This window comes from Mugil cephalus, chromosome 20 (assembly GCF_022458985.1).
Source record: "Mugil cephalus isolate CIBA_MC_2020 chromosome 20, CIBA_Mcephalus_1.1, whole genome shotgun sequence".
NCBI classification, from domain to species: Eukaryota; Metazoa; Chordata; class Actinopteri; order Mugiliformes; family Mugilidae; genus Mugil; species Mugil cephalus.
This window is the reverse complement of record NC_061789.1, coordinates 5634658-5660548: the sequence shown is the minus strand read 5'-3', so window position 1 is coordinate 5660548 and position 25891 is coordinate 5634658. Positions and strand designations below refer to the sequence as shown.

The 25891-nt window shown below is 41.6% G+C and overlaps 1 protein-coding gene across 2 annotated transcripts in view; it reads right to left on the bottom strand.

Annotated features, from left to right (window-relative positions):
• Window positions 1-23077, bottom strand: part of LOC124997387 (neurabin-2-like) — a 29642-nt gene extending 6565 nt beyond the window's left edge. Inside the window, exons 1-15 of one of the 2 annotated variants that reach the window (XM_047571051.1) lie at window positions 22949-23053; window positions 20238-20361; window positions 17667-18062; window positions 16699-16898; window positions 16208-16624; window positions 15437-16114; window positions 6045-6177; window positions 5628-5748; window positions 4307-4411; window positions 4067-4202; window positions 1482-1625; window positions 1331-1384; window positions 1061-1192; window positions 865-962; window positions 667-763 (exon numbers count right to left, since the gene is read on the bottom strand). In XM_047571051.1, coding sequence (XP_047427007.1) covers window positions 667-763; window positions 865-962; window positions 1061-1192; window positions 1331-1384; window positions 1482-1625; window positions 4067-4202; window positions 4307-4411; window positions 5628-5748; window positions 6045-6177; window positions 15437-16114; window positions 16208-16624; window positions 16699-16898; window positions 17667-17976 — 2625 coding nt within the window. In that variant the 5' untranslated portion in view covers window positions 17977-18062; window positions 20238-20361; window positions 22949-23053. Of the gene's footprint in view, window positions 1-666; window positions 764-864; window positions 963-1060; window positions 1193-1330; window positions 1385-1481; window positions 1626-4066; window positions 4203-4306; window positions 4412-5627; window positions 5749-6044; window positions 6178-15436; window positions 16115-16207; window positions 16625-16698; window positions 16899-17666; window positions 18063-20237; window positions 20362-22948 lie in introns of both variants that reach the window. The other variant, XM_047571050.1, reaches the window with a different exon arrangement.
• Between the last annotated feature and the right edge of the window lie 2814 nt (window positions 23078-25891).

The window sequence follows — 25891 nt, the reverse complement described above, 5'->3', positions numbered from 1 at the left end:
GTTGATAGACAAGGATCAGTACGTTGTTTTATATGTCTGGTAAAACTAAAAATAACTACATATACTCAGCGAATACAGATGGAAGTCATATATTTGTGCGTTCCTGCCAAAAAGAACAGAACCGTCCTCATACATGCTCTTACTTTGAAAACAGCAATTTCCCATTGAAAAATATGATAGAAGAAATATATTTGTCTTTTTTATTTTTAGAAACTGAAGAAAATGAAAATCGACTAGTTTTTGAAATTTTGTTCATCCATTCTCGACGCAGATAAAGAAAAACGGCTTAAATTACGATGTTAATTTTTGACTTTTACAATGAAAATCAAATAACCACTTATTTTTGTTTTTTTAATATCCGTTTCTGAACGAAACATCATGCTTCTATCTTTGATTCCTCTCAATCAAAGTTGAATAAAAAGTCGGTCTGAATCCCTCTCAGACTCTTCAGCGTTTACAGCCTCTTTCAGCGTTGCCATGGCGAAACAACACACTTGAGTTGGTAAAGAAAACTGAATCTAGATGTCACAGATAAAATGAAGCAGAAATAAAACTGCTCACAGAGATTTAATCAATGGAAAATAGTCTGAAAACGCTGAATCTTGCTTTGCAGATTTGAACCAAACTGATACAACTGTTTAAGTTTAAGTTGAGCATATTTCTCACCTTTTCCTGCAGGTTGTCCGTCTCCTCTTTGTGTGTTGCCTCGCTCTCTTCTTGCGCTCGACGCTGAGCCGTCTCCTTCTTCAGGTACTCTATCTCCCTAAAATGAACAAACACACACACACAGACAGACATATTAAAAGTTTTCGGGGGTGTCCGTTATTCCTCTCCACTCTTTATGTGCTTCCTCTTTCTTCTTACTTCTGCTGGTATTCTTTAATCAGCCTCTTGGCTTTGCTGTACTTCCTCTCCAGAGTTTGGTACTGAGCCTGGGTTTCTTTCAGGTGTTCATCGACAGCCTGAAATCACACACACGCACCCCAAGATAAAATCCTCAATTTAACACCCAAGCTTTTAAACACTCCTTGATTTTAATTCTCTCTCTCTGAGACATTACCTTACACAGGGACTGAGCCTCCATCCAGTAGCCCTCTAGTTTTTCCATCCGTTCTTTGCTGTCCCGGATGTTTTGCTCCAACTGAGCACGCTCCATCCGCCAACGCAACTTATCCTGCTCCGCATGAGCCAGCTGGAGGCGAGGGGGTCAGCGTGGAAGGGAGGAGGAGGAGGAGGAGGAGGAAAAAAAGAACTGTTATGTTTTGCTTGGGGACATTTTCCTCTACATTTTTCTGCACGTTACGAAGAGCTTAATATTAAATGTGCGCACCTTCCTCTTCAGCAGCTGGATCTCAGCCTGGGTTACCGCATGTTTAATCTGGAGCTGTGGACAGATTATAGTTGAAAACATCTGGACGCTAACGGGACGGTCAAACTACGACAGGCTGAATTAACAAATGCAGCGTTCAGATCACGTGTACCTCCTTGAACTTGTGGGCCAGCTTCTCGGGGTCCAGCTCCACCGGAGACAACATGTCCTGGTTCTCCGCCAGGTCAAACACCTCGATAGAGTTGGGGAACATTGGACTCATCTCCTCCTCCTCGTCGGTTGCGTATTCACCCGTCTGCAGGTAAAACAGAAATAAAAGTTTGTTAGATTGAAAAAAAAAACAAACAGAAAGACATATGCAGTGTGTTGTTGTTGGAGATAAGAGGATTAGACGAGGAAATTCTCATTTTTGAGTCTCCAATATGAAGCCAAGGGACAGCGGTTGGGTTAGCTTAGCAAAAGCTAACATGGCTCTGTTCAATTAAGTTATACCTGAAGCTAAACACTACAGAAACATGCTATTTTGTTCTGTTTGTTGTTCTGGACTCCCTTCACTTAGACAGAGTTAGGCTAATTGTGTTCCTTTTTAAGGAAGCTATGTTATGCTAGGTTAAGCTAGCATGGCTCTCGAGAAAATTTGACCGTGACACATGGTTTTACAGGATGGTTTTAGCCTCTTAGCAACTGTTTGTTTCTGTTTCCGGTACCTTATCTTTGCACAAAGCTAAGCTATAATAGGCTAAGCTACCAAGCTGCTGATGAAGATACAAATGACGTAAAGGTGACATTTTCTAGCGAATTTGGGCACTTTAGATAAGATGAGTCACATCAGGTGATTAGCTTCGCGGAAAAATTGAAGAAAAACTAGATTAGCTCTGTCAGTAAAAATTACACAAAACTAGAAAAGAAAAATGTTAAAATGACACATAGCTTAGTCTCGTAGTGAACGTTTGTCTCTAAATTAGCCTATTTATTCCCTCTTTTTTTTTATAGTCGTTTCAATCTAAGCTTTTTTAAGCAAAGCTAAAGTGAGCTAACAGGCTGTTAGCCCTACATTCACAGCCCAGACTGGCATAGAGGAAGCAAATAAGTGATACCAAGTAATGTTCTAGTCATTCCTGCCTTCAAAGGTACTGCATAATCCTATTTGGGGGGAGCATGTGTCATATTAAATGATATAAGTAGCTGCTAGCTTAGGTATGGAGTTACAGATTAAATGACAGAAGCCTCGGTCTGGAAGTTCAGACCCGATGCTCTGTAGCTTAATGCAGCCGCTGCTTCCGTCTTGCACTAAAAGGATTTTCACATCAACGATGAGAACCTGCCGATCATTTGTCTTTTTCTCTTCCTCGAGTAAATTAGCTTTACATTAGCTCACGTCCATCGTTTCCCTCCAGCCTGACAGAAACGCTTTTTATAGCTGACAAATATCTGTTAAATAAGATAAAGCGCCTCACTAAACACAACACTTCTTTGTCCCGTGACTTCATTTATTATTAGGCAACATCAAACCAAAGCACACGATTTCACTGTGGTACAAATTGTATTTAAGTGTCATAAAGAATACACATTTCTTTGGTTTTTCAGCCAAACTTATTGGATGCTATTGTGTCCAAACAGCAGCTCTGAGAGGCTATTCTGACATCCTGCAAAGACATTTAAGCAGAAACTCACAATAATCAAGAATTGTGAAGCTGCTTTCAAATGAGGAGCCCTATATTAAAATGTAACTTGACCTGTTCAGATGTTTTTGATTGAAATAGCTTTTGATTTGACCTCCTAACGTTGAAAATTCAACATTTTCAGTTCTTTACAACCTATAAAATGTTTTTGAAACTCTGTTGTGTGTAACATCTTATCATTTGGAGGTTTGTCCAATAACATTTGAATTATATGTAACGGTATTTGAGTCGAAAATGAAGCTGACTGTCATTTGCATTGACTATTTAGAAGGAATCAGAGAAAATTATTGAGGTGTACTCTTCTAGTATTATATTTAACCAACAAATATAAGCACATTGTAATGGTTTAACCAATAAAAGTTGGGATATCTAATTTTTGTCTTTGGAGATCCTTAAATTTTAAAGTAGGTCCAAATCCAACCAAACTCCACAGTATTTTCTGAGCGTTTTAAACATGTATGTCAATTCAGCCATTCAATTACATTTTCAGTTATTTAAATCACACAACGTTATAGTCTTGTACCAGTTATTAAATTCTGATGGAAATGGAAATGAATTTATATTTAGTATATATAATCAAATTTTGACTAAAAGATCAGAATAAATAGCCTCAAAATAATTAGAAATTGTTTAAAAGAAAAAAGAAAAAGTGTAAATATAGAATACTCTTATTTATGTCATTATAAACTGTATATTTACTAGTGTCGTCTGGTAGCTACAGCTCTTAGTTCTAATTATTGGTCCAATGTCAGTCCACTACAATAATTAATGCCATTTTCAGTGATTAATTGTAATTGAAACAACTCATTATGCATTCATATGCTGACCCTTGTTGTAGCGTTACAGTTTGTGACCACAAGGTGGAGAAGCTGGACTGAGATTGAGGTAAAAGGCATCAGTGGTGGGCACACAAACGGACATTTTGTCAAATGAGGCGTCATAAATACGGACAAAAGACCGGACAGCACGAGCGTGTGGGTGTTTACTGACCACAAGCCGACACTTTTTCGATAATTTGGGGGATTTTAATGGATAAAGGTTTTGATGCACGCACCTCTTCGTCCTCGTCCATGTACTGTTTGTATCTCTGCTCCATCATCTCCCTCTGCCACCTCTCCTGCTCCAGTGTCTGCTGGATCAGCTGAGCCACTTCACTCTGCTCCCCCGGCTTCTCCCGGCCGATCACAAACCTTACAGAGAGAACATTATATAAAGTCACACGACTGAACTCAGATATCTGTTTTTCTTAATAACTTAAAATAACTGTATGTATGTAAGTGAACGTGTGTCAGACCTGACTGTGCCGGTGGTATTACGGAGGACGGAAGCAGCAAAGGTCTGAGTGACGCCGACTAAGCTGGTCCCATCAACCTCCACGATCAGATCGTTCACCAGGATCCTACGCAGCAATGAAAATAAAAGACAGCGCCGTATGCAAAGACATTTTTAATTCACATTATAATAACTTATTCACTTTGACTGATTAATATTACTAGGGTGGTGATATACACGTTTATTTGTCCTCCTTTTTGGAGTTGCACATGAATGTATGAAGGATGGACAAACCCACCGTGATGGATTCTGAACCTCTAAAATGAAGCCCAAAGTGGGTGGAGCTGCGGCCGCCATGTTGGATGAGCTTTATTCCGCCCACACTCGGATTCTCCAAATATGGACATGGGGGTCATGTTGGACGTTGAAATAATTTTTTGTACCAGGATGTAAACATGTTTAATAATGCTGTTAAGTTGGGTTTTTTTTTTAACATGGGGGGTCTATGGGGATTTGCTCCCTTTTTGGAGCCTCAAATGGCCACTTACTGAACTGCAGCTTTTTGAGCTTCATGGTTCAGACTCGGAGTTGGGGCTGGTTGGGGGCTACCAGATTAGCTCAGGGAGCATCCGGTGCTTCCAGCTGACGTCATATAGTCGCTATGGATGGTGACGTCGTGTTTTATAATTGGTTGGACAACAGGAAGAAGTGGAAGAGAGGTTAGCAGCTTTAGCCGTTAGCAGTTGTTGCTTAGAGAGTAACTTAGCGTTTTTGTTTCGTCCTTTTATTGTTTTGATAAATTGATGAACGTTGTATTATTATTATTGTATTATTATCTTATCTTATCTTTTTAAGGATAAAACTTTTCATTTTATCACTTTATTTTTTTTATGAACAATGTGCTGTCATCACATTTTTTGTCTTTTGTGGAAAATTATAAGTAAAAAAACTTTATCGCGCTCTCTCTTCCAAACATACTGTGAAAAATAAATTAAACTTGTGTTGTCTAACCACGACTATGCACAAGATGTCCTCTTGAACTCAACTCTGAGATCCATAAAACTGAAGAGCACCAGAGGAACATATTGTTAAATATATTGTTTCTGACTCAGCAAACTGCATGTTTAAAGAATCTGTGAAAAAATGTAACAAAAATAACAAGATTAAGCTTAAAGTAGCGGTAGCCCAGCTAAATGTAGCCTCAGAACCTCTTTGTCCGTGTCCATCTGTTATGTGGCCACTTGTTTGTCAGCCCAGAGCCTCCCTCGCCTCCAGTCTGCTGGTTTATGCTAAGCTAGACTAAACAAGTAAATGAGGACAGGTACGGACGGGTGGGGACATACCTGCCGTCTCTCTGTGCAGCTCCGCCCTCGGTCACCGTCTTAACGAAGATGCCCAGTTTCTCCAGGCCCATATCGGCTCCTGCTCCCATACCGATGATACTGATGCCCAGGCCGTCGTTGTCTGTAACACATACACACACATAAAAAAATAATATATGGCTATTATATGGCTATTACACTGTGCAGAGAGCAGCCATCATGCACGGTTGTTGGTTCAAGTCCAGCACCTCCAGAATTACTGGAGGCTAATTAGGCTAATCCGCGCTAAATTCAATCCCATAATGGGATAGAGGTGTTGTTAGCAGACAGACAGCGCACGTCCAGTAACCGCTTCCCTGCAGTTGTTGTGTGTGTGTGTGTGTGTGTGTGCGTAGTTACATAAGAGGCTTGACTGAGTGACTCCCAATGTGTGCAAACCTTTCTCCAGCTCCACGGGAAACAGGTCCAGCTTCTCCACCCTCTTCTCCAGCTCGTACTCGGCCGAGGCCGCCATGGGGTCCACGTCGTCGTTGCGCCGGTCGTAGTCCTCGTTCGAGTAGGTGGTGAAGACCTGCACACGGGGTAAAGGTCAAAGGTCAGACACGTGTAATATATATAAATATATAACTATACATTATTATTATCATTTTACATTCGATATTGGCAATGTGCATTTAAAGAAATTTTAATTTGTGTGGGAAAATTTAAATAATATACATACATAAAAAACGTCTAATCAACCAACAATTTTGCGACCCCCCCTGCAGTACCCCATGGTCCCTCTAGGGGTCACGGACCCCCTGTTGAACACCTACGCTGTAGAGCTGCAGATCATATTTAATCACTGGCAAACTATGAACACGGTGGACAAAATATTAGAAACACGTCTGAGCTGCACAAACAATGAATCCACGTCACAAATTCTGTTAACGTTGAACTGACACCTTTGCTTAGATGCAGCTCAGTGAAGGTAAGTCCAGTATTTATTCTCTTTTAGTTCTACTCTCAAATAAACGTGCACCGTCCTGTGAGTTGAGCCAGATACTCTGTACCTTTTTCCTCTTCTTCCGCCGCTTCCGTTTCTATTATTTAGCCTAGCCCACATTAAAAATGCATTGTGAAAATAAATAGAATAGAAACACGTGTCACTACAACGCAAATCTACAAGCCACAGCCGCCACAATAAAAGCATAGTTACATCAACACTCAGTTATTTTAAAACCAATCCCACAACATCCACACTGCAAAAACAGCATTAATAGAAAGAAGCAAAATATTCTTATATTCAGTCAAATCTGCCGATGGGGAAATTCTTAAAATAAGAACAAAATAAAAGATGTATTTCTTTGATACAAGGATTTTTTTGCAGTGTACAACGCAAGTCAGCAATACTCCACAATAAAAGCACAGTTAAATAAACATTATTTAGTATTTAAATAGTTTATCTAACCCTTAGTTGTTTATTTTTCGTAAATATTATGGATGTCCATTTAAACGAAAAGTTAATAAAAAGTTAAATCAGAAAAAAAACACAGTCAAATCTAAATTTAGACTGTTACATCAGAATAGATTGTGTACCTAATGATTTGGCAAACGAGTGCATCACATAATAGAAAACATGACACTTAAAACATCTTGCCACAACCTTGTCGTATTTGTGGGTTTCTGATTTTGTGTGTATATTTTCCGTTTTATTGTAAATTTCCAGCTAACAATGACACAATCACACACACACACACACACACACACACACACACACACAGTACTTCCCTGTTTCACTTTAATTTAGTTCTTCACTGTGTATAATTAACATAGACATCTCTCCGGTGAGCCAAAGCAGTGCTCCACTTTCAAAATACCTCCAACCAAGCTCAGCCGAGCAAAGATATTAATTGCTCAAAATCTGTCCAACCTTTTTCCTTTTCACTGCGGATTCAACAAAAAAATAAATAAATAAATAAAAAATGCTCTGGACCCTCAACCTACACATTCTCCTTTCCACCCACCCCCCACTCGCCCACTCCCTATCATCACGCCCCTCCTCCCCAGCTCAGAAAGGTCAGCAGCATCTGTTTCCCCGGCGACTGTTGCCGGGATCACGTGGCTCCCGTTACCACGGCAACCGCGGGCTTGCCCAGCATGAGTTTGGCACCGGTGCTGACGTGTCCTCTTTCTCTCTAGTCCCTGCCTGGGTAGATAATTATAATATTTATATATATATATTGAGAGAGACGATGCTGAAGGCCCTCATGTTTGTAATAGTATTATTTATATTCTTCGGTGTGTACAAGTTTGAGACAAAACACACAAACGCTGACACAACAGGGTCAAGGGGGAGGGACTGTTGAACTGCTTCCTGTTGTCATCGTTTCCTTCCTCTTTAGTAAAGCTGTGTGAAATGTGTGTGCGTATGAGACTCCAGAGCACACAACCTCTGTCTACAGTGCCACATAAAAAAAAACAAAAAAACAATAACAACAACAAAAAAAGACGCACGGACAAAGAAATAACAGGTGGAACCACAACAATACGCACAGTTTAATCTATAATCTGGCAAAAAGGAAACTTTAGAACTGAGCGGCTGCACGCCGTTTGGCTAATCCCACAGATTAACGCCCTCAGAACAAATGCAGCTGAAGGTGTGCGTTTAAACTGGTCTTTGTCTGGTCCCATTTCATGTGTTATGGGGAAAACTTTGGTAGCACACCTCAACACCATGTCAAGTGAAGTCAAGTGTCTTTGACTGTGTAGGTACAGGTCGACGTGGCCCCACTTCCTTCCATTGGTCAGAGTGACGCTTTTTTATGGAGGGTATACGGACGCGGTTCTACAACCAGTTTTGCAATGGATTGATGTTTACGAAGAAATTCGTGAAACGACACCAAGAAAAAACTGAACAATTTGCAGAACATTACAGAGAAAACATGCGCTGCATTTCAGTGCTTTCAAACTCTCGTAACTGCTAGCCTTCTTTGTCGTTTTTATGGCGGAACATTACTGCCACCTTGTGGTCCGTATGATTCTATGATTCATTGGCATGGCAACTTGTAGTGATCATGACGTCACATCCTGTTTCTATAACTAAAATGGGACGTCTCTGAAAAATGGACACTGCATTGGTATTATATTACCGACCTAAAATGACAGAAACCAATCTTGAAAAGTAATTATTTGGTGTACAGTGTCCCATTCGCTAACGTGGAGAAGATAGAGGCTATGACCTGCACTGGAGCCAGTCACAGTCACCACCAGGGGGAGCTCTACTTGCTTTGGCTTCACTTTAGAGGAGCAGTTCCACCGTCCATCTCTGTCCAGTCTATGGGTCAAACAATGTGCTGCCTACCGACCTGTTAATCACTCAGCATCTACACTGACCTCTGCAGCTTGTTTCCTTTCCTAAACTACATCGTATGCTTGTTGGTCCTATTCACTGAAGGGACAGATGATAACATACAGATGGTTCATCCAATCACCTGCCAAATATTTTTTTTTTATGCTTTTTTTTTCTTTTGAAAAGGCCTGCCCAGAATCCAAACGGTTTTCCAAGGACGACTTCCCAGATGGTGTGTAACAAACCATCTGGCTCATCAGGTTAAAGGCAGTTCAATCCTTTTTCTTTTCTTCTTACAATCTATCCACACAAAGGGGCGACAAAAGAATTCGACAAACGGTAGTAAATCATTAGTTTAATACCTCAGACGCTATCAACAAAGGCTCGGTAAGGCCTAAACAACAAATGGTAAGATATTTAAATCAACTTAATCCCACGTATAGGAGGGAAAATCATCTCACTTTCACTCACACTTGGAAAACACCAGAAAACTGGAAGGGATCATACCGTAAGTGGTTGTCAGTCTCTCAACAAATCAATTCTGCTTTTAAAAAGGTCGCTGCACTTTACAACCTCTGAAACAACTATTGATTCAAATACGCCAGAAAGGAGAATTAATGTCGTGTCGTACAAAAAAAACAACAAAAAAAAAAAAAACAGGAACAAATCAAGTCGGGACGGCTCAGATCCAAACAGCCCAATAAACTTCTCACTTTTGACTGATGCTGTTGAGTCTTAAATAAGAGTCGCGGCTGGAGAACGTGGCCGATCCCAAGCCACAAGCTTACTACTACAACGAGGGTTATCAGCCAAGCCACAAAGAATGGACGTCCAACACTAGACTGATCTGTCTCTGTGTACATGTGGCTTTTAGTTTGCTGCTGTGGACTCGATTCTCAAGGCCACGTCCAAAAGCACAAAAGCTTTCGGGGCTGTTAGCGCGCCCTTCAAACAGGCAGATTTTATCATCCAATATCACTCCACGAGTTTAAATATAAACTAGACACTAGAAAGAAGAAGTAAAAAAAAAATCCACATGAAATGCTCACTTTTGAAAATAGTGCTGATCCCAGTGTGGCAGCAGAGTTAGTCTGAGTCACTGCACTCAGGTGGATGTGAGGCAGGTAGATGGATCACGACTCCAGCACAGTTGAGACAGCTTTTATTGGGTTTGAAACCTTACGTTATGTTTGACTGACACAATTAAATAACTGACGGAAATGGATTTACTGAAGTTGGACTAGATAAACCTAGTAATTACACAGCTGGAACCAGACCACACTTCAGATATTAAATAAAATCGAGGAGAGAAAGGGAGGATGAAATAAATCAAAAGGCAAATTCAGACTTTGATCAAAGTCATCTTCAATGGATCCCAACAACATGAACCTACAAACGACACTTGGTTTAGCTAGATGGGTAGGTAGATGGGTGGGGGTTTAGGTAGGTTGGTGGATGGGTGGGGGTTTAGGTAGGTAGGTAAGTCGGTAGGTAGGTAGGAGTTTAGCTAGATGGGTAGGTAAGTAGGTGGAGAGGTGGGTGTTTAGATAGATAGGTAGGTAGGTAGGTAGATGGGTGGGGTTTAGCTAGATGGGTAGGTAGTTAGGTAGGTGGATGGGTGGGTGTTTAGATTGGTAGGTAGGTAAGTAGATGGGTGGGTGTTTAGATAGATCGGTAGGTAGGTAGGTAGGTAGGTGGAGAGGTGGGTGTTTAGGTAGGTAGGTAGGTAGGTGGGTGGGGGTTTAGGTAGGTAGGTGGATGGGTATTTAGATAGATAGGTACGTAGGTACGTAGGTAGGTAGGTAGGTAGGTAGGTAGGTAGGTGGATGGTTGGGGGGTTAGATCAGTAGGTAGGTAGGTAGGTAGGTAGGTAGGTATGTAGGTATGTAGGTAGGTGGATGGTTGGGGGGTTAGATCAGTAGGTAGGTAGGTAGGTAGGTAGGTAGGTATGTAGGTAGGTAGGTAGGTGGGGGTTTAGGTAGATAGGTGGATGGTTGGGGGGTTAGATTGGTAGGTAGGTAGGTAGGTAGGTAGGTAGGTAGGTAGGTAGGTAGGTAATTACGTCCTATCACAATGAAAAAGTCTCAAAGAATCCATTCATAACGTTACCTTTAGATAAAAGTTTGATTCCAACATGAGGTGATCGACTTCTTTGCTATTTTATTGTAACTTGCTATTACAATAAAATGCTGCTCCAATTTACAGGTTAAGGGTTTGATTTTACGCTTCCACACACTGTAGCTCACCACGCTTACATGTTTTGTTACACCCTTTCTCACTGTGTCTCTTCAAGACCAAATATTTCCATTTTTTCCCACTTCTCTGCAACACAATAATATTTTTTCCCCTTAATTACGCAGCTATGAGAAACAGAAGTTAAGATCTAATCGTCTCCCGTGTGTCGACAAGTCTCGACAAATATAGAAAATGCTCTGAATGCAAAGTGTCACGGTTGCTATCGAGGTGTTGCAAGAGGGAACCTCTGGGAAACAGGTGCCATCTTGGATTCGGCCGAGTTCACAGCTCATGTGATAATTTGTTTCAATCTGTTTGAATCAAATCTTTTTCTTGATCTCAGAGCCCTAGGAGCAAGAACAAACTCCTCATTTCTCGCTTTAACAAGCTTATGACGTTGTGGATGACCTGAACATTTCTGGAGTTAGAGGACACAGGTTATCTGGAGCCAAGGTACGAGCTAACCTCTCCACACTACAATAACTGACGGAAATATTTACTGGACTGAATCCAGTCGCATTGAGAAGAATACAAAGACAAGAAAAGACTTCAGGAATCTACAGGAGAGGAAACTTTGTTTAAGATCGGATGGGCCGACGCTCAGTATTTAAATCGGGATCAGGTCGAGGGGTGAAGAATAATTCCCCTTTCAACTACACATTGCATTTTCATCCTTACATGTAGTAGAACCAGACATATTGTCTTTTCATTCATATTCAGCGAAACTTGACGTGAATAATTAGACAAATTCCACGGAGGATATTCCAGTCAGACTTCGTTTTATCTAGCTGACACACAAACACTCACCCACCAGGTGGTTTTTCATCCAAACAAAGCTCCATTCTGTGATTCTTATCAATTGGCTTTCCTTGGATACGAGTGTGTGTGCTTTTTTTTTCTCTCTTTTTTTTTTCCCAAGGAAAACAAACACACCCAACTACATTCCTGCAACTGCCCCTGACAGGCTCACAGAGGTGGCCTTGTTTACAGCTCTGCACAGACACATATCCAGTGAGATGCGGGACAACCAACACTCATTACTACGAACAGGTTTTTTTTCTACATCTTGTGATGAACCACCAGTTTCTCTTTAAGTCTGAGCTTTAGAATAGCTTCCAGAGCAGAGCTGTGATCACACAGCGTTCGAAATGATGTTCTGTAGAAAGTCACAAAAGCGCTGGAGGAGGTCTGAGGTCTCTGCTGGATGAATTGGCTTATTGTGTCCGCACAAGAATTAGGGGTCCGTTCTGAGACTGGATGATGATGACACCCAACATGTCGGGACAATGAACCTCCTGACGGGCGGCAGATAGAGTCATTCTGTGTAACTGTCTCCATGAAGCTTCATGAGAAGAAAACACCAGCGTGTCCAGTCCAAGTCTGCGTAATTTATGACGCCAGTAGGACCAGAGACACCGATCAGGCACAACAGGGTGACCACCTTCCTAATATTGTCCAGGTCTCCAAAACAGTTGTGACTCATCGGTGAAAGGAACTCCAATAATATCTGGAACTTCTAGCTCCGTTTTTGGTCTCCTCCTCCTCTTTAGATGCTAAAATACCCCGTGTTGCTAGCTAGCTAACGCTATTTGTGCACGGTTTGGTTTTTAACAAGTAGTTGAATAGTTGGAACTTACAACTTTTCTTACGTTAGCCTTATAATCCACCGATCAGGCATATCATTATGACTCCAGAACAGTTGTGACTCATCAGAGAAAGGACATTGGAGCTTCTGAGGGTGTCCTGTGGTGGCCTTTGGGTCCAATGGATTGAGGGAAGGGGACTCTCTGGATCATCCCACTGGTGTCACTGCTATCGGGTAGGGGTGGGGTGCCTGGTCTGGTCTGGTCTGGTCTAAGTGGGTGCTACATGTCTAAGTAACATCCACAAGAACGAATACCAGGTCCAAAAGTTTCCAAGCAGAACATGGAGTTGTCACAAGATGGTCAATGTTTTTTACTTCTCCTGTCCATTTTGGCTGATCTGTATATATATATATATATATATATATGTACATTTTATATTTATCCTTATACAGCCTACCTCACTATACTTCTGTTTTTGCTGTCTTTCATTTCTCCTCTCCCTGTGTAGCGATGCTACTAAATACCGAATCTATTTGGACTTCATGTCCAGCCACATGGTTGTAAATTCATTCAACTCCCCAGGGCTTAGCATCTCCATTGCTATTCTGTCCATAATCACACAAACACAAATTTGAATGGCCTGGCAGGTCACTGTTGGAGTATAATCAGCTCCCAAAGACGAGACTGCAGACCAGCTTTCTGTTGAAAGCCACAAAGCAGAATTCATATCTTAAACAAACCAGACGGTGGCAGCAAGCTAAGATTTCAAGAAGAGGAAGAAAGCACAACCACATCAATGACTTAACATGAGTATGCTCTTCAAAGTTTCACTACAGGTTGTTCTGTGTAGGAGCAACCACCCCCGACTTCTGCCTGCTAAAAGCGACGCTTTCAAAATGTCAAAAAGCATGCAGCGGAAATGAAAAAAACCAAATAATGTTCCATCCAATTTGTTTAAGGCCTTTCAGAAGTTTAGACGTTACAGGTTGTGTTCAGAGTGAGGGCGCACTCTCTAGAGACGAAACCGAGATGAGGAGATGAGGGGGCCGACTAAAGGAAGTGTCTTTCTGAGCTGGTTTTACAAGAGCAAACACACTAAATCATCTCCAGTAAATGTTTGGGGAATTTAAAAAAAAAAAAAAAAAAAAAAAAAAGAATCAAATTGTGTCAGATTTATGAAAATAAACACAACCCCGGCAACATCCGGATTTTGACATGACTGTAGTAAACAACACTGCCTCAGGCCGCGGCTCTACTTTTAGCTGCACTGTGGCTTAAGAGGTTCAGTAGTTAAATGCTTCAAGGTCCAGGAAAATGAAAAGAATTCCTGACGCCTGGCCTGAAACACAACACTTTTCTCCACCCCTACCACCGGCATAAACGGACATGACCGAGCATGAAATGCGATCCTCAGTGTAAGTGTCCATTATGTCGTCTATTTTCCTCCCTAATGACATTAAATGAATGCCGTTTGAAAACCAGGACCACTCTCTTATTTCTTGTTGCACTGCCTTTTCTCACTGAGGAAGTCCTGTTGTTGAAGTGACAGCTCATGTCGGCGCATGTCAAGACACGTTTCACAATGCCCCGAGTTTCAACCAGCTGACTGACGGCCACAAGGGAGCCTAGCTCTCCGGAAGAGAAAAGAGCTTCTGTTAACTCAAGATCACATACTCACAGCTTGAGCTTCAGTCGGCAGGAAATGGGGTGGCGAAATCAAAGAGTGAAATTCCCCTCTGTACCCTCAGCGTGTTTGTGATGTCAAAGAAGGAGGAAGTCATTAACTGTGGTTACATTACATATGTTCAGATTAGTATCAAACCCACTGACCGTGTTACGTGTTTAAAAGTGAAAAGCCCACGTTCATCATCATGTTTATTCACTGGTTCTTGCAAAAACTAACAGATGTAGTTGTAGATGTCACTCTACAAAATAAAAAAGCTTTTATATGCAGGCAATGCCAGGGACTAGGTTTTGTTGTTGCATTAACTGATTAACAGCTGGAACAGGAACCAATCCAGGAGAGAGAGGTTGAGGCTGCAGCTGCATTAGCCTTGGAAAAGAATACGGGCTAATCCAGAGACTGACTGGCGTTGCATTTGCTCAAACGGCTCTCCGATGCCAACAGAAATGGTATCATCTACAGCCTTTTGTTGGAGTGAGTTTAAGGGCTGAATGAACAGTGAGTGATTAAGGATCATTCGGTTGAGTCAACAAAGTAATAGACGGATGAAGCGTCCTTCAACTGTGTTTGTTCAACCAAATATTCATTGTTTGTAGAAGGTAAACCCTTTTGTTTCTGACGACACCCTGACCTTTTTGTCTACCGTCAAGACAACATCCGGTCCATCCTAGATAATGAATGCTAATGTTTTGCACAGAAAGATCTAATAAAGAAAATCAAATCTAAGCAATCTGGACACATCTAGGCCAGTAACCTCATCTAAATGAAGTGACACTCAAACAATAATCACTGTGACAGAGCGAAAGAGGAAGTGTTCTGTGGGGGAAGGTCTTCTCCTGACAACTACTGGCTCAAACAAAACTAAAAGTATTAACATCAAATAGATAAAATCTTTGGGTACTTCTTCCATTGTGTCTAAGGTGATCTTTTTGGAAGTCGTTGCTCTATCTGGGATCGTTAGAGGACACAAAACAGTAACCCAACAATAACTCACCTTGATTGGATCTGTACTGAAGCGAATCGCCCTACTGGGGGGCGGAGGCTCCTCTTCAGCGGGCAAGCCTGGCATCTCGGAGCAACTGCTCTCCGGCTGATACGGCTCCTCGTCTTCTTCATCCTCCTCCTCATCGTCCTCCAGCTGACTCCCCCCAGAGTCCTCCTCGCCTATCCCGCTGTACGCACTAATATCCACCAGATCCCCCTCCGAGTAATCCTCCCTCCTCGAGCCATCCTCCTCATCCTCCATTTCTTTGCCCCTCTCCTCAGAGTCTTCCCCTTTCTCCTCTGAGGACGGGGAGGAAGATGGAGGTTCTTTCTCTCCATTTTCCAGCGAGGCATGAACCTCAGCCTGGACCCGCCTGCCTCCAGACTCAGGCGCCCCAGCCCCGACCTCGGGCTCCGGACCGGGGGCGGCTTCAGTCGGTGCCGGCTTGGCCTCCGAATCTGGTTTGGCATCTGACGAGGAAGACGAGGAAGTGACAGTCACTGAGGATGATGAGGAGTAAGAGGAGATGGAGAGCTGGTCTCCTGACTGTGCCAAACCTTCCTTCTCCTCATTTGCCACCAATCCCTCTATGCTGCTCTGCAGAGAACCCGACGATTCGGTTAGTGCGGCCGACTGGGTGCTCGTTATCTCTTCCTTGTGCTCCTTACCTTGGGGGAGCACCTTCGTCTGGAAGAAAAAGACAAAGAAAGACCATGAAGTCATTAACAACAAATCATAGGTTTTGGTTTGTGAGGTTTCTTATGCATTTTCTTTCTCCACCTTTTTCTCTGCAGCGTCCACTCTGGCTGGAGGTTTGGGCTTTGGCGCCAAGGCAGGAGCCGACCGTCGTGGGGGGAGGTAGAGGTTGTTTTGTAGGTCGCCTTTCTCAAACGCAGCACTGAGCTGACTCACGGTCGGGCTCACGGCTTCACCGGGCCCAACAGACGCTGCAGCGACGGGAATGGTAGCCTGGGCAGGAATGGTAGCAGGGGCGGGAATGGTGGCGGGAATGGTAGCAGGAGCAGGAATGGTAGGAGGAGCGGGAATGGTAGCAGGAGTGGGAGCTGGGGGGTCGTCCAGCCGGTCCAGAGCTTCGGTGGAACCATTAAAACGAGCCACAACGTCGAGACGGCTGTCCTGGAAACCCGACGCCCGCTCCTTCTTTAGCAAGATGCGGTTCGTGGCGGCTTGCTTCTCCTGGAGTAAACAAAAACAGTCAGTCTACAAATCTAGCAACCGTACATGTAAGCACAGCAAAAGTGTCTCCAGACCTGTAGAGTACGCTGTTCAAAGATCCTCCTGGTCTCCTGGAGCTTGGAGAAACCACCGCCCTCCCCTCCGCCTCCTTTGCTGTCAAAACGGTTGACCCTCTCTGAGACGGTGCCCCCAAGTTTCAGGAGGGCGCTGTGGTCGACGTTCTCGTTGAGGCTGGATGCCCTCGGCAGGGACAGTTTAACCGCCTGATCCTTACCTGAACACGGCCGGAAAGTTAATTGGAGAGGCTGCAGTAATGCAGTTTACACTACAGCAGAGTAGAGGTTGTACAGACTAATCGGCTAGTCCGTTTGTCGACTTCACTGTTGAACTGCGACATTTTAAGCATCATGTTGACTAGTCACTGATCACATGACAATAGCAACATGACTCTGAGAAGGCAGGTAAGTGCTAGCAGAGGAATGGTCCAACAACTTCACCAAGAGAAGGAGGCTGCACATCAACAACTGATAGTGAACTTCATTGTCAAAGTTATTTGACTTTTAGCTGCAGAACGTGGATAAAGCTTCAGAGAAACCCAGATACAATAATCGTCTTCCAACACGTTGTGAAGTACTGTTAAATGCTACTGATGGTGCTGGGTTGCAGCCTGTTTTTATACATTCTATACATATCTGCAACTCACAGTTTGTAGCATATGAGCTGTCTGTCCACAGTGTATGTGTTCAGGTCAAAAATATAGATTTCATTAATTCAAAGCATTACTTTCTACTGTGTTTTTATTTGTGACATCATCAGAGACTAGTTGGCATCGACTTGACTTTCATCGCACAACTGTCCAAGTCGTGCAACCGCTACAGTAGATACAAACCAAGTTTGATCTCTTACAAGTTTTTCTTAATAGATACTTAAAATTGCAAACACTAGAGAATTTAAAACTTGAAGCAATGATTGGACAATCACTGTTCAGGGTAGGGCTGTTCTCATAAAGTCTGACCAAAATCTGACTAGCGAGGTTCCTTACCAATCATTTTGGCTCCTTCCTCCTCATCACCAGGGGACTGCATCTGCATGAACATGTTCTTGATGCGGTGAACGTTTGACCCGTATCTCCGGCCCCTCCCGGTGGGGCGGGGCAGGGGAGCAGGCTTCGAGGTGGGGTCGGCGCCTCCGTTGGCGGCATTGTTGAGGTGGTCTGTGGCCTTCTTCAGCGCCGCCAGTCCCGCCTCGTAGGCGTTGCGATGGGGCGATGGGCTGCGCAGGTTGGAGCTCCCACCGCTGCCACCGGAGGTCCCGTTGCCCCCCGTGGCCGACGGGGGCTCAGTCTTCATCATGTTTGGTGAGTCAGATGCCCCTTAGTGAACAGCAGCTTGGTAGGAATGAGGGCGGCAGCATCCTGGAGCTGTTTGACATTCACCTCCTGAATCAGAGAGAAAGAAAGTTGATTTTTTTAATAATTTCAAGAAAATAAAAACTACATCTTAACTTTTTGTATAACTCGAAACAAAAATAAACAACTACACAAACACGAACTAGAAATGTACAGTGAACACTTTGAAGCAGTACACCTACAGTTTCTCCTATTTACTTCTCTGATATACATATTTGCCAGTTGCTGTTTAATACCCTTTGGTTTTGCACTTTTGTTAAAAAATAAAAATAAAAAAAGCAGAAAAGGAGCATCCCTATCGGTCGACACAAATATCAAACTACTTCATAATGGCTTCACATAACACCCACGTGGTGCTCCTCAAGGAGACGCTGAAATAATCCAATTAAAACGATGACGCACGTTGACCTCACGTGTCTTGTGCGTTGCTGCGGTGGATGCCTCAGGTCCCACAGGTATCCAACTGTTTTCTCATGATCACCGTCTAATTTACTGGCTGAATGCATTTGCAGTCAAGATCTTTGCGAGGGAGGATGTTTGATGTTTTAATCATGTCCGATTGTTGTTTCTGCATCTTAAAACAGGAAATAAAACCAGAGCTGCATCGGATCCTTCTTTCATTTTATGTGCCCATTTTTATAGAGGATTGTAGACAACATTGTTTTGCATATAGTGGCATATAGTATTAGATTATTATCATGCCTTTTATCTTTGTGGTAACTGTTGTTTTGCTAGCTGCCAGTATTCTTATGATTTGAAGCCATGCTAGCAGTTTTAAGATTACTTTAAAAAAAAGTTTAAAAAAAAAAAAAGCAAACAAAACATATAAAAAACATTTGAAAACCATCCAGTGCCTGTATGCTAAGCTAAGAAGCTAGAAGCTACAGTCATTAGGAAACAGCCCAACTGTTACAACACTCCAGCATTATATCCTCTCAGTTAAGTATTAAACTACCCAGTAATGTAAATTCACTGGGTTTTACGAGCAGTTTAATTTGAGGAACTTTTTTGTACCAGTGAAGTCATTACACTATTACACAATACACTACTTATGTTTACCATAATAATACAAACGAGTGACTGCAGCACAGGAAATTATTGTTATTTTTTGTAAGTATGCAAAAGTTCACTCTTATCGTTAGCCGTGAAAAACGAAGGAAATCCTTGAGATATGGATCAACAGCAGGGGTGGGTATTGGCAAAGACTTCACGATACATATCACGATACTTGAGTCACGATACGATAAATTAATGCGATATTATGATATTGCAATATTCTACATAGTTCACAGAGAAATTTTAAATGATGCTTAAAATACAAAGTTGTATATATGTACATGAGATGACAGTGATAATTCACTGGAGACACTGAGTCAAAAAACAATATTAATCCAAAAGATCTATTACCAATTTATTGCACTTGTACATAAAAAGTGATGGTGGAATCGATATTGTATCACGATACATTGCCATATTGATATTTATTCCCACCCCTATTCAACAGCAAATTTCCAGGGTTGATTGAATCTATATGTGACTTGGTGTAAGAGTGCCTTTTCTCACGTGGATACAGCCAGACCAACTACTTCCCCGTTTCTAGTCCTAGTGCTAAGCTAAACCAAGCTAAACTAAGCTATCTAACCTATCTAACCCAACAAATACAGATCTCCATCTGAAGAAAGTTCTTCAACAAAACATTCAAGTTCCCCGTTAATCTTCAGGGGAGGAATAACTCTGCAGTAAATAAATGGCTGGAAGATGCAGTGAAAAATAAACAGCTTAGCAGCTCGTATGATAATTCAGTCGTGCGCAGACTGAGCCGGAGGCATCACATTTTTTCCCTCGGACTCTGTGGGATTTGCGAGAACATTCACAGCTTGAGGTGTGAAGACACAAACTGTCATTAAACGTTATATTGACAACAAGGACATGACGAACGATTTTTATAATCCAACGACGCCAATCAACAAAGATCGGAAAGAATCTGACAATAACTTTTTTTGGTTTGTTTGTTTCTTTAAACCAGATCAAATACGACCCAGAAACGAAGATGTAAAGTCACTCAGGGTGTGTTCGTTTGGTTCCCCATTCACCACAAATAAGCCCTCCGGTGAATTCACCACCACCCGGTCGTCTCTGGGATGTGTGGTTGTGTTTGGGAGAGACAGTGGAAGTGAAACGAGCACGGACATGTTTGGGACGAACCTTGAACGTAGCAACGGAGCTACGTTAAATCAACAAGATAATTAACCTCCTTGGTCCTTTCTGCTCAAATTCAACCCGTCACTTTGCCAGATTTGGGTTGGCACAATAAAACAGCTGGATGCACCTGAAATAAAAGAAACACGTTGGTTCATGTTCTCTGGAACTTCCACTGTAAAATTAATGCTGGTGTCACGTTCACATTTCAGTTTCGTGATTCATTCAATAACAAATTAGAGTAAACTGATCATTTTTTAGATTTTTTTGAGCAATTTTCGTCTCATTGGTAGTTGGTAGGAAACAATTAATCAAAATAAGATCAATATGAAGACAGGCAGTGTGAGGACCAGGAAGTAGTGTTGACGTACACAAACACACACACACACACAGCACAGCAACCGTGGTCTTGTGACACCCGTCTTGCCAAATAGTAGATTCTCACACAGTGATCACGTGAAGTCAAGTGAGCAAATCAAATGTAAAGCACAATCTGTTCACAGGCGCCTCAATAAAAACGCACACACACACACACACACACACACATGGCTATTACTACTACAGCCCCTCGGCCTCTTTTCCTGTTATTGTTGAGATGAAGCCGACGGTCGCTCCTGGTTTCACCGATAAACACGACCTGACACAAACGCACAACAAATAAATAAATAATAAACCTGACGCCAGTCCACACAAACCAAAACTAAATTTTCTTCTCGGGTTAAGAATCTGCTTTCTAAGAACAACTCCATCTGCTTACCTCTTAATCCCTTTGCGATTTGAGGGGGTGGAGGGGGGCGTGCGGTGGGGGGGGGGTGCTTCCTGCTATTCAGTCTGGATTCTCACTCCTAACCTTTGGCTTTTCTCCCCGTTTGAGATATTTTTATGCTTCTATCGCCCTGAATGAGCCAACTAATGGACTAACGGTTCAGTCTGTGCTCTAAGTTATGATATATATACACACACACACAGGTCAGCCACAGCATTATGACCGCTGACCACAAGACAGCACAAGGTGTTGACCAGGCCTCCAAATTCACGATTCATGATCCCCCACTAACAATACTGTGTTACCAGATACCTCAGGACACCCTCAGAAAGTCTGTGATGAGTCACAACTGCTCTGGAGGCTCAAGGGAGACCTTCTGCCACTGATGCCACCCTCCCGTCATTTACCCTGTGGATGGACTTTATCAATTTAAATTGTTGCACACACCTTGTTCCTGCAGATGAGTCTGTTCCCATTAAGGTTTACACGAGGCATTTTTTTATTCTGACTATAAGCGTAAAGCTCAAAGCGACTGACTGTCTGACGGACTCGGCTCGTCTCCGCCGCCTCTTGTCTCTGTTGACTTATCTAATCTCCACAACTAGATTCCAGCTTAGCTTCAAGATAGAGCTTAGACAGATGTTACATACAGATGTCGCCTCAGTCGGGCCAATATCATCTAAAATAACGCAACAATGCAGCACAGCCAGCACAGCCAGCCTGTCTGTCTGTCTCAATCATCTTTTAGCATAAGGATGCAAACGACTATTGACTCCCAATCTATTTATGGGAGGTCCCTGAACGCCTCCTCCCATCACTAAATACAGGCTACACCACAAACACAGCAACACATCCAGAGGTTGTTTTTTTTCTTCCTTTTTTTTTTTTGTTGCCAAGTAGCAGACTGCAGAGACTGGTGTGCATGTTTTGAAGCTGCTATGTTAATGTGCTGCCCTTTCAGACGTGAGTAATAATAATAAGTCGCCCATGCCTGCACAGCATCTCTGTTTCTCTGCGTGTCTACGTGTCCCCAACAGAAGGCACATTATGGCCAAAAAAACACAATGGCTCCATCTATCCACACGACAATCCCCGCATCTGTAGAGGAGACTCCCGGGTTTGGCCTAGTGCAAAGGTTCATTCTGCGGCTAGCTACAGACTTGGCTTTGTTGGCATATACCACCGACGTACGCTGCGCGTTCCGGACTACCATCCGAAAACTCTTATTTTTGACATTCTTCTTTCCCTGCCACGCATATATTCACCCCTCAGAGAAATTTCACGCTTAATGCGACTAATTACATGCCACTTGTTAATTCGGCTTCATAATAACACGCGGAGCAGCATTTATTAGAGGTACAATCTGAGCTGTTATCCGCTTTCCCAATAATCCGCTTCCGTCAAAAAATATACCGCAGCCGAAGGCGACGTGCCCTCTCCTGACACTTTATTTTGTAATTATGACTCAAATTAAACACGACTTAACGCATCACCCGTACGCCGAATGCGATAAAAGACGCCAATAAATCAACATGAATCTTATCTGACATCCAAGGGTTTGGTTTTCTTTCTGGGAAGTACGCGAATATAAAACAGCAGGTTTTTGCAAAGGGAGTTCGGCGTGACGTTTTTCATGCAGGAAAGAAAAAAAAAAAAAAGTAAGCGGGGATCGGGTGTTCCGGGTTGGTTTTTCCTGTTCAGGTCTACCCCCGTTATAAACCCGGTGCATGGTGTAGGTGTTTCCCCGGGGGATGGCACGGTGGGTAAATCGGTGGTACCGGTGAGTTCGGGGACCCGGAGGCGGACGGAGGGCAGGCCCCTCCGGGTGTCTGTCTGCTGCGCTGCGTCGCTTCCTTCCTGCAGCCCTCTCCTCTTCCACGGACTAAACGGTGGATTTGAACCTCGGCTAAAACAACACTGAGACCGTGTGAGACTGCGAGCAGCTTCCTACCTCGTTTTCCAGTTTATAGAAGCAGCCTGTTATGAACCGGGGTGGAGGATAGTGTCCATTGTCCTGCTGCTGATTTCTCCTGCCAGCGAACAGACTGAGTCCTCTCTGCTCCTCCTCCTCTCCTCCTCCTCCCCCCTCACATCATCTGTTTTCCTCCATCCCTCTCTCTTCTCTTCTTCTTTTCCTCCTCACCGCTTCTCCTCTGCGTCTTTGCTTTCTGTTTTTCTTTCCACCTTTATATCTCCCTGATCTCCACCTTTATTCTCTTCAACCTCTTTATTTTAAAAAAAAAGCTCATCGTCAATGCGATGAAAAACAAATCAAAAATTTTCCTAAAAATAATTAATAAACATCTAAAAGTAACAAAGGACCCTGAGAAACGCTGTACTTCCTCATTATTTTTGATTATTTGCGAAGTTTTCTGATTGTTTCCGTAAGATATCAAGTCATTATTAAAGATCCCTAAATTTTTCAAAAAGTTTTTCACTATTTTGATTGTTTTTGAAAGGTTTTCTGATTATTTCAAGATACTAATCCCATTTAGTAACGTTGTTATTTCGAGATAATGATTTATTATTCTCAAAATATTCGAATATTTTTGAAATTGCGATATTTTTTGTGATACGATGTTCAAAAAATTCAAAAATTTCTACTTGTTTCTAGAAATTAAATAACCAATTTGTCATATTACCTCTTTATTTCAAGAAACAAACCCCTTAAATAGAGAGAAATATTATTTTCAAAAAATAATTAATTTCTTCTTATTGTTATTTTTTTTAAAAAATTCATAATTTATTTTTTTGAAAAGTTTCTCGTTCATTTTGACGTAACACCTCATTATTTCCAGATAAAAAAAATTATCATTTGGATATAGGTCTTCCCTAAAGATAAAAGAAGAGAAAAGAGAAAGAGAGTAATATTTATATTTCGATATACTAAGTCAGTATTTAAAGATCACTATTATTTTCCAAACAACAACAACAAAAAACACTATTTTGATTATGTTTGAAAGGTTTTCTGATTGTTTCTAGATACTAAGTGTAACTCTTTATTTTAAGACACAAAACCGATATATATCAATATTTTGCTAAATTTTCCAAAAGTTGCTCTTGTTTGAAATTCAATTACTCTGAGACAGTAAATCGTGGTTTCAAGATACTAAGCTCTTATTTTTCTTTATTGAAGTTTATTGAATTTTGAGATACTGACTCGTTTTACCAATGTGGTTAAAGTCATAAATTGTATTTTTTTTTTTCAGCTGTATCCAAACCCATTTTCATCCTCAGTCACCCTAAACTTCCTCATGTGTATTACAAATCGTTTACATCCCCATCATATGTTTTTTATTTAAATTATTTCCTCGACTACTTAACAGACCGTGTAGGTAAAAAAATAGTGTTTAAGCGCCACCTGCTGGAATTATCTGTTTACAACAACAAGCACACTATAACCAGGATGGGAACAGTCACACTGCTGCAACACGTCTGGTTTCAGATCAGTGGAGCCGTCACACGACTGTTTTTCTTTATGTAGCTGGTTCATTTAAGGGGTTTACAACCAAGTCCCCTCAAAGAGGTCACAAGATACATCTGAATAAATCTCCACTGTGTCAAATCATTTTGGCAGAAGTTATTTACTTAAAACATCTGACTTTACATTTACCCATCGCTCAAACACGATGAGAACTTTAGATTTCAGTGTCTGATTTTTATAACATCAGTGTCTAGTCTGCCGCATTGATCCTGTCGACATTAGATAAAAAAATATTCTCCTGAAGAGGAAATGATGATGGAGTTAGAGCTGCAGTAGATAAAAGTCGCCACATGAGGGCGGGTGTTTCCAAATGGTGTAGTAGTAGTGGTAGTAATGGTAGTAGTAGTAGTCGTAGTACTAGAAGTGGTAGTAGTAGTAGTAGTAGTAGTAACGGTAGTCATAGTATTAAAACTGGTAGTAGTATTAATAGTAGTATTAGTAGTAGTAGTAGTAGTAGTAGTAATGGTGGGGGTGGTAGTGGTAGTAGTAGAGGTAGTACTGGTTGCAGTAGTAGTAGCGGTAGTCATAGTATTAGAAGTGGTAGTAGTAGTAGTAAAGGTAGTAGTGGTAGCAGTAGTAGTAGTAGCGGTGTTAGTGGTAGTATTAATACTGGTAATCGTAATAGTGGTAGCAGCAGTAGTAGTAGTACTAGTAGTGGTGTTAGTGGTAGTAGTAGTGATAGTAGTAGTAGTACTAGTTGTAGTAGTGGTGGCAGTGTTAGTAGTAGTTGTGATAAAGGTGGTAGTGGTTGTAGTAGTAGTGGTAATAAAGAGAGTAGATGAAAGTATAGATGTTCCTATTAAAGAGTATCTTCCCTCTGGGGCTGATGTTTCTATTTTATATGATTTATTTTATTTTTTTTAACTCTGTGTTAAATATATTTGATCTGAGTCAAATCAAATTACACAGACTTCATGTTCAGAATAAGTTCTACCTGCTGTTTCCTAGTTTATTCTCCTTTTACACACGAGTTTAGGATTTATAGAAACTCACATGGAAGTAAACAACACCAGCTCATTTTACTTTTTTTATTTTATTTTTTTTCCACAACTGAAAGGAAGCACGCTCCAATAGAATCTGTATTAACTATTATTATTATTATTATTATTATTATTATTATTATTATTATTATATACTATATATATATATAATTTGTTGTTTGGAGAAGTATCTAGAGTGATTATAATGTTGTTAACTTTGACCTTTTTTCTTTTAATTACATTACATCTAAGAGAATCATTGAACATAATAATACCAGTGTGGTGTTTGAATTATTTCAAGAACTTTCCACAACATTAAGTTTCATTCCTGTTGTGTTTATATACGATAAAAAAAATCTGATTTTTCGGAGAAATATTTTTTTTTCTATTTACAAGATAAAGTTGTGTTTTTTTAGATGAATTTGGTCAT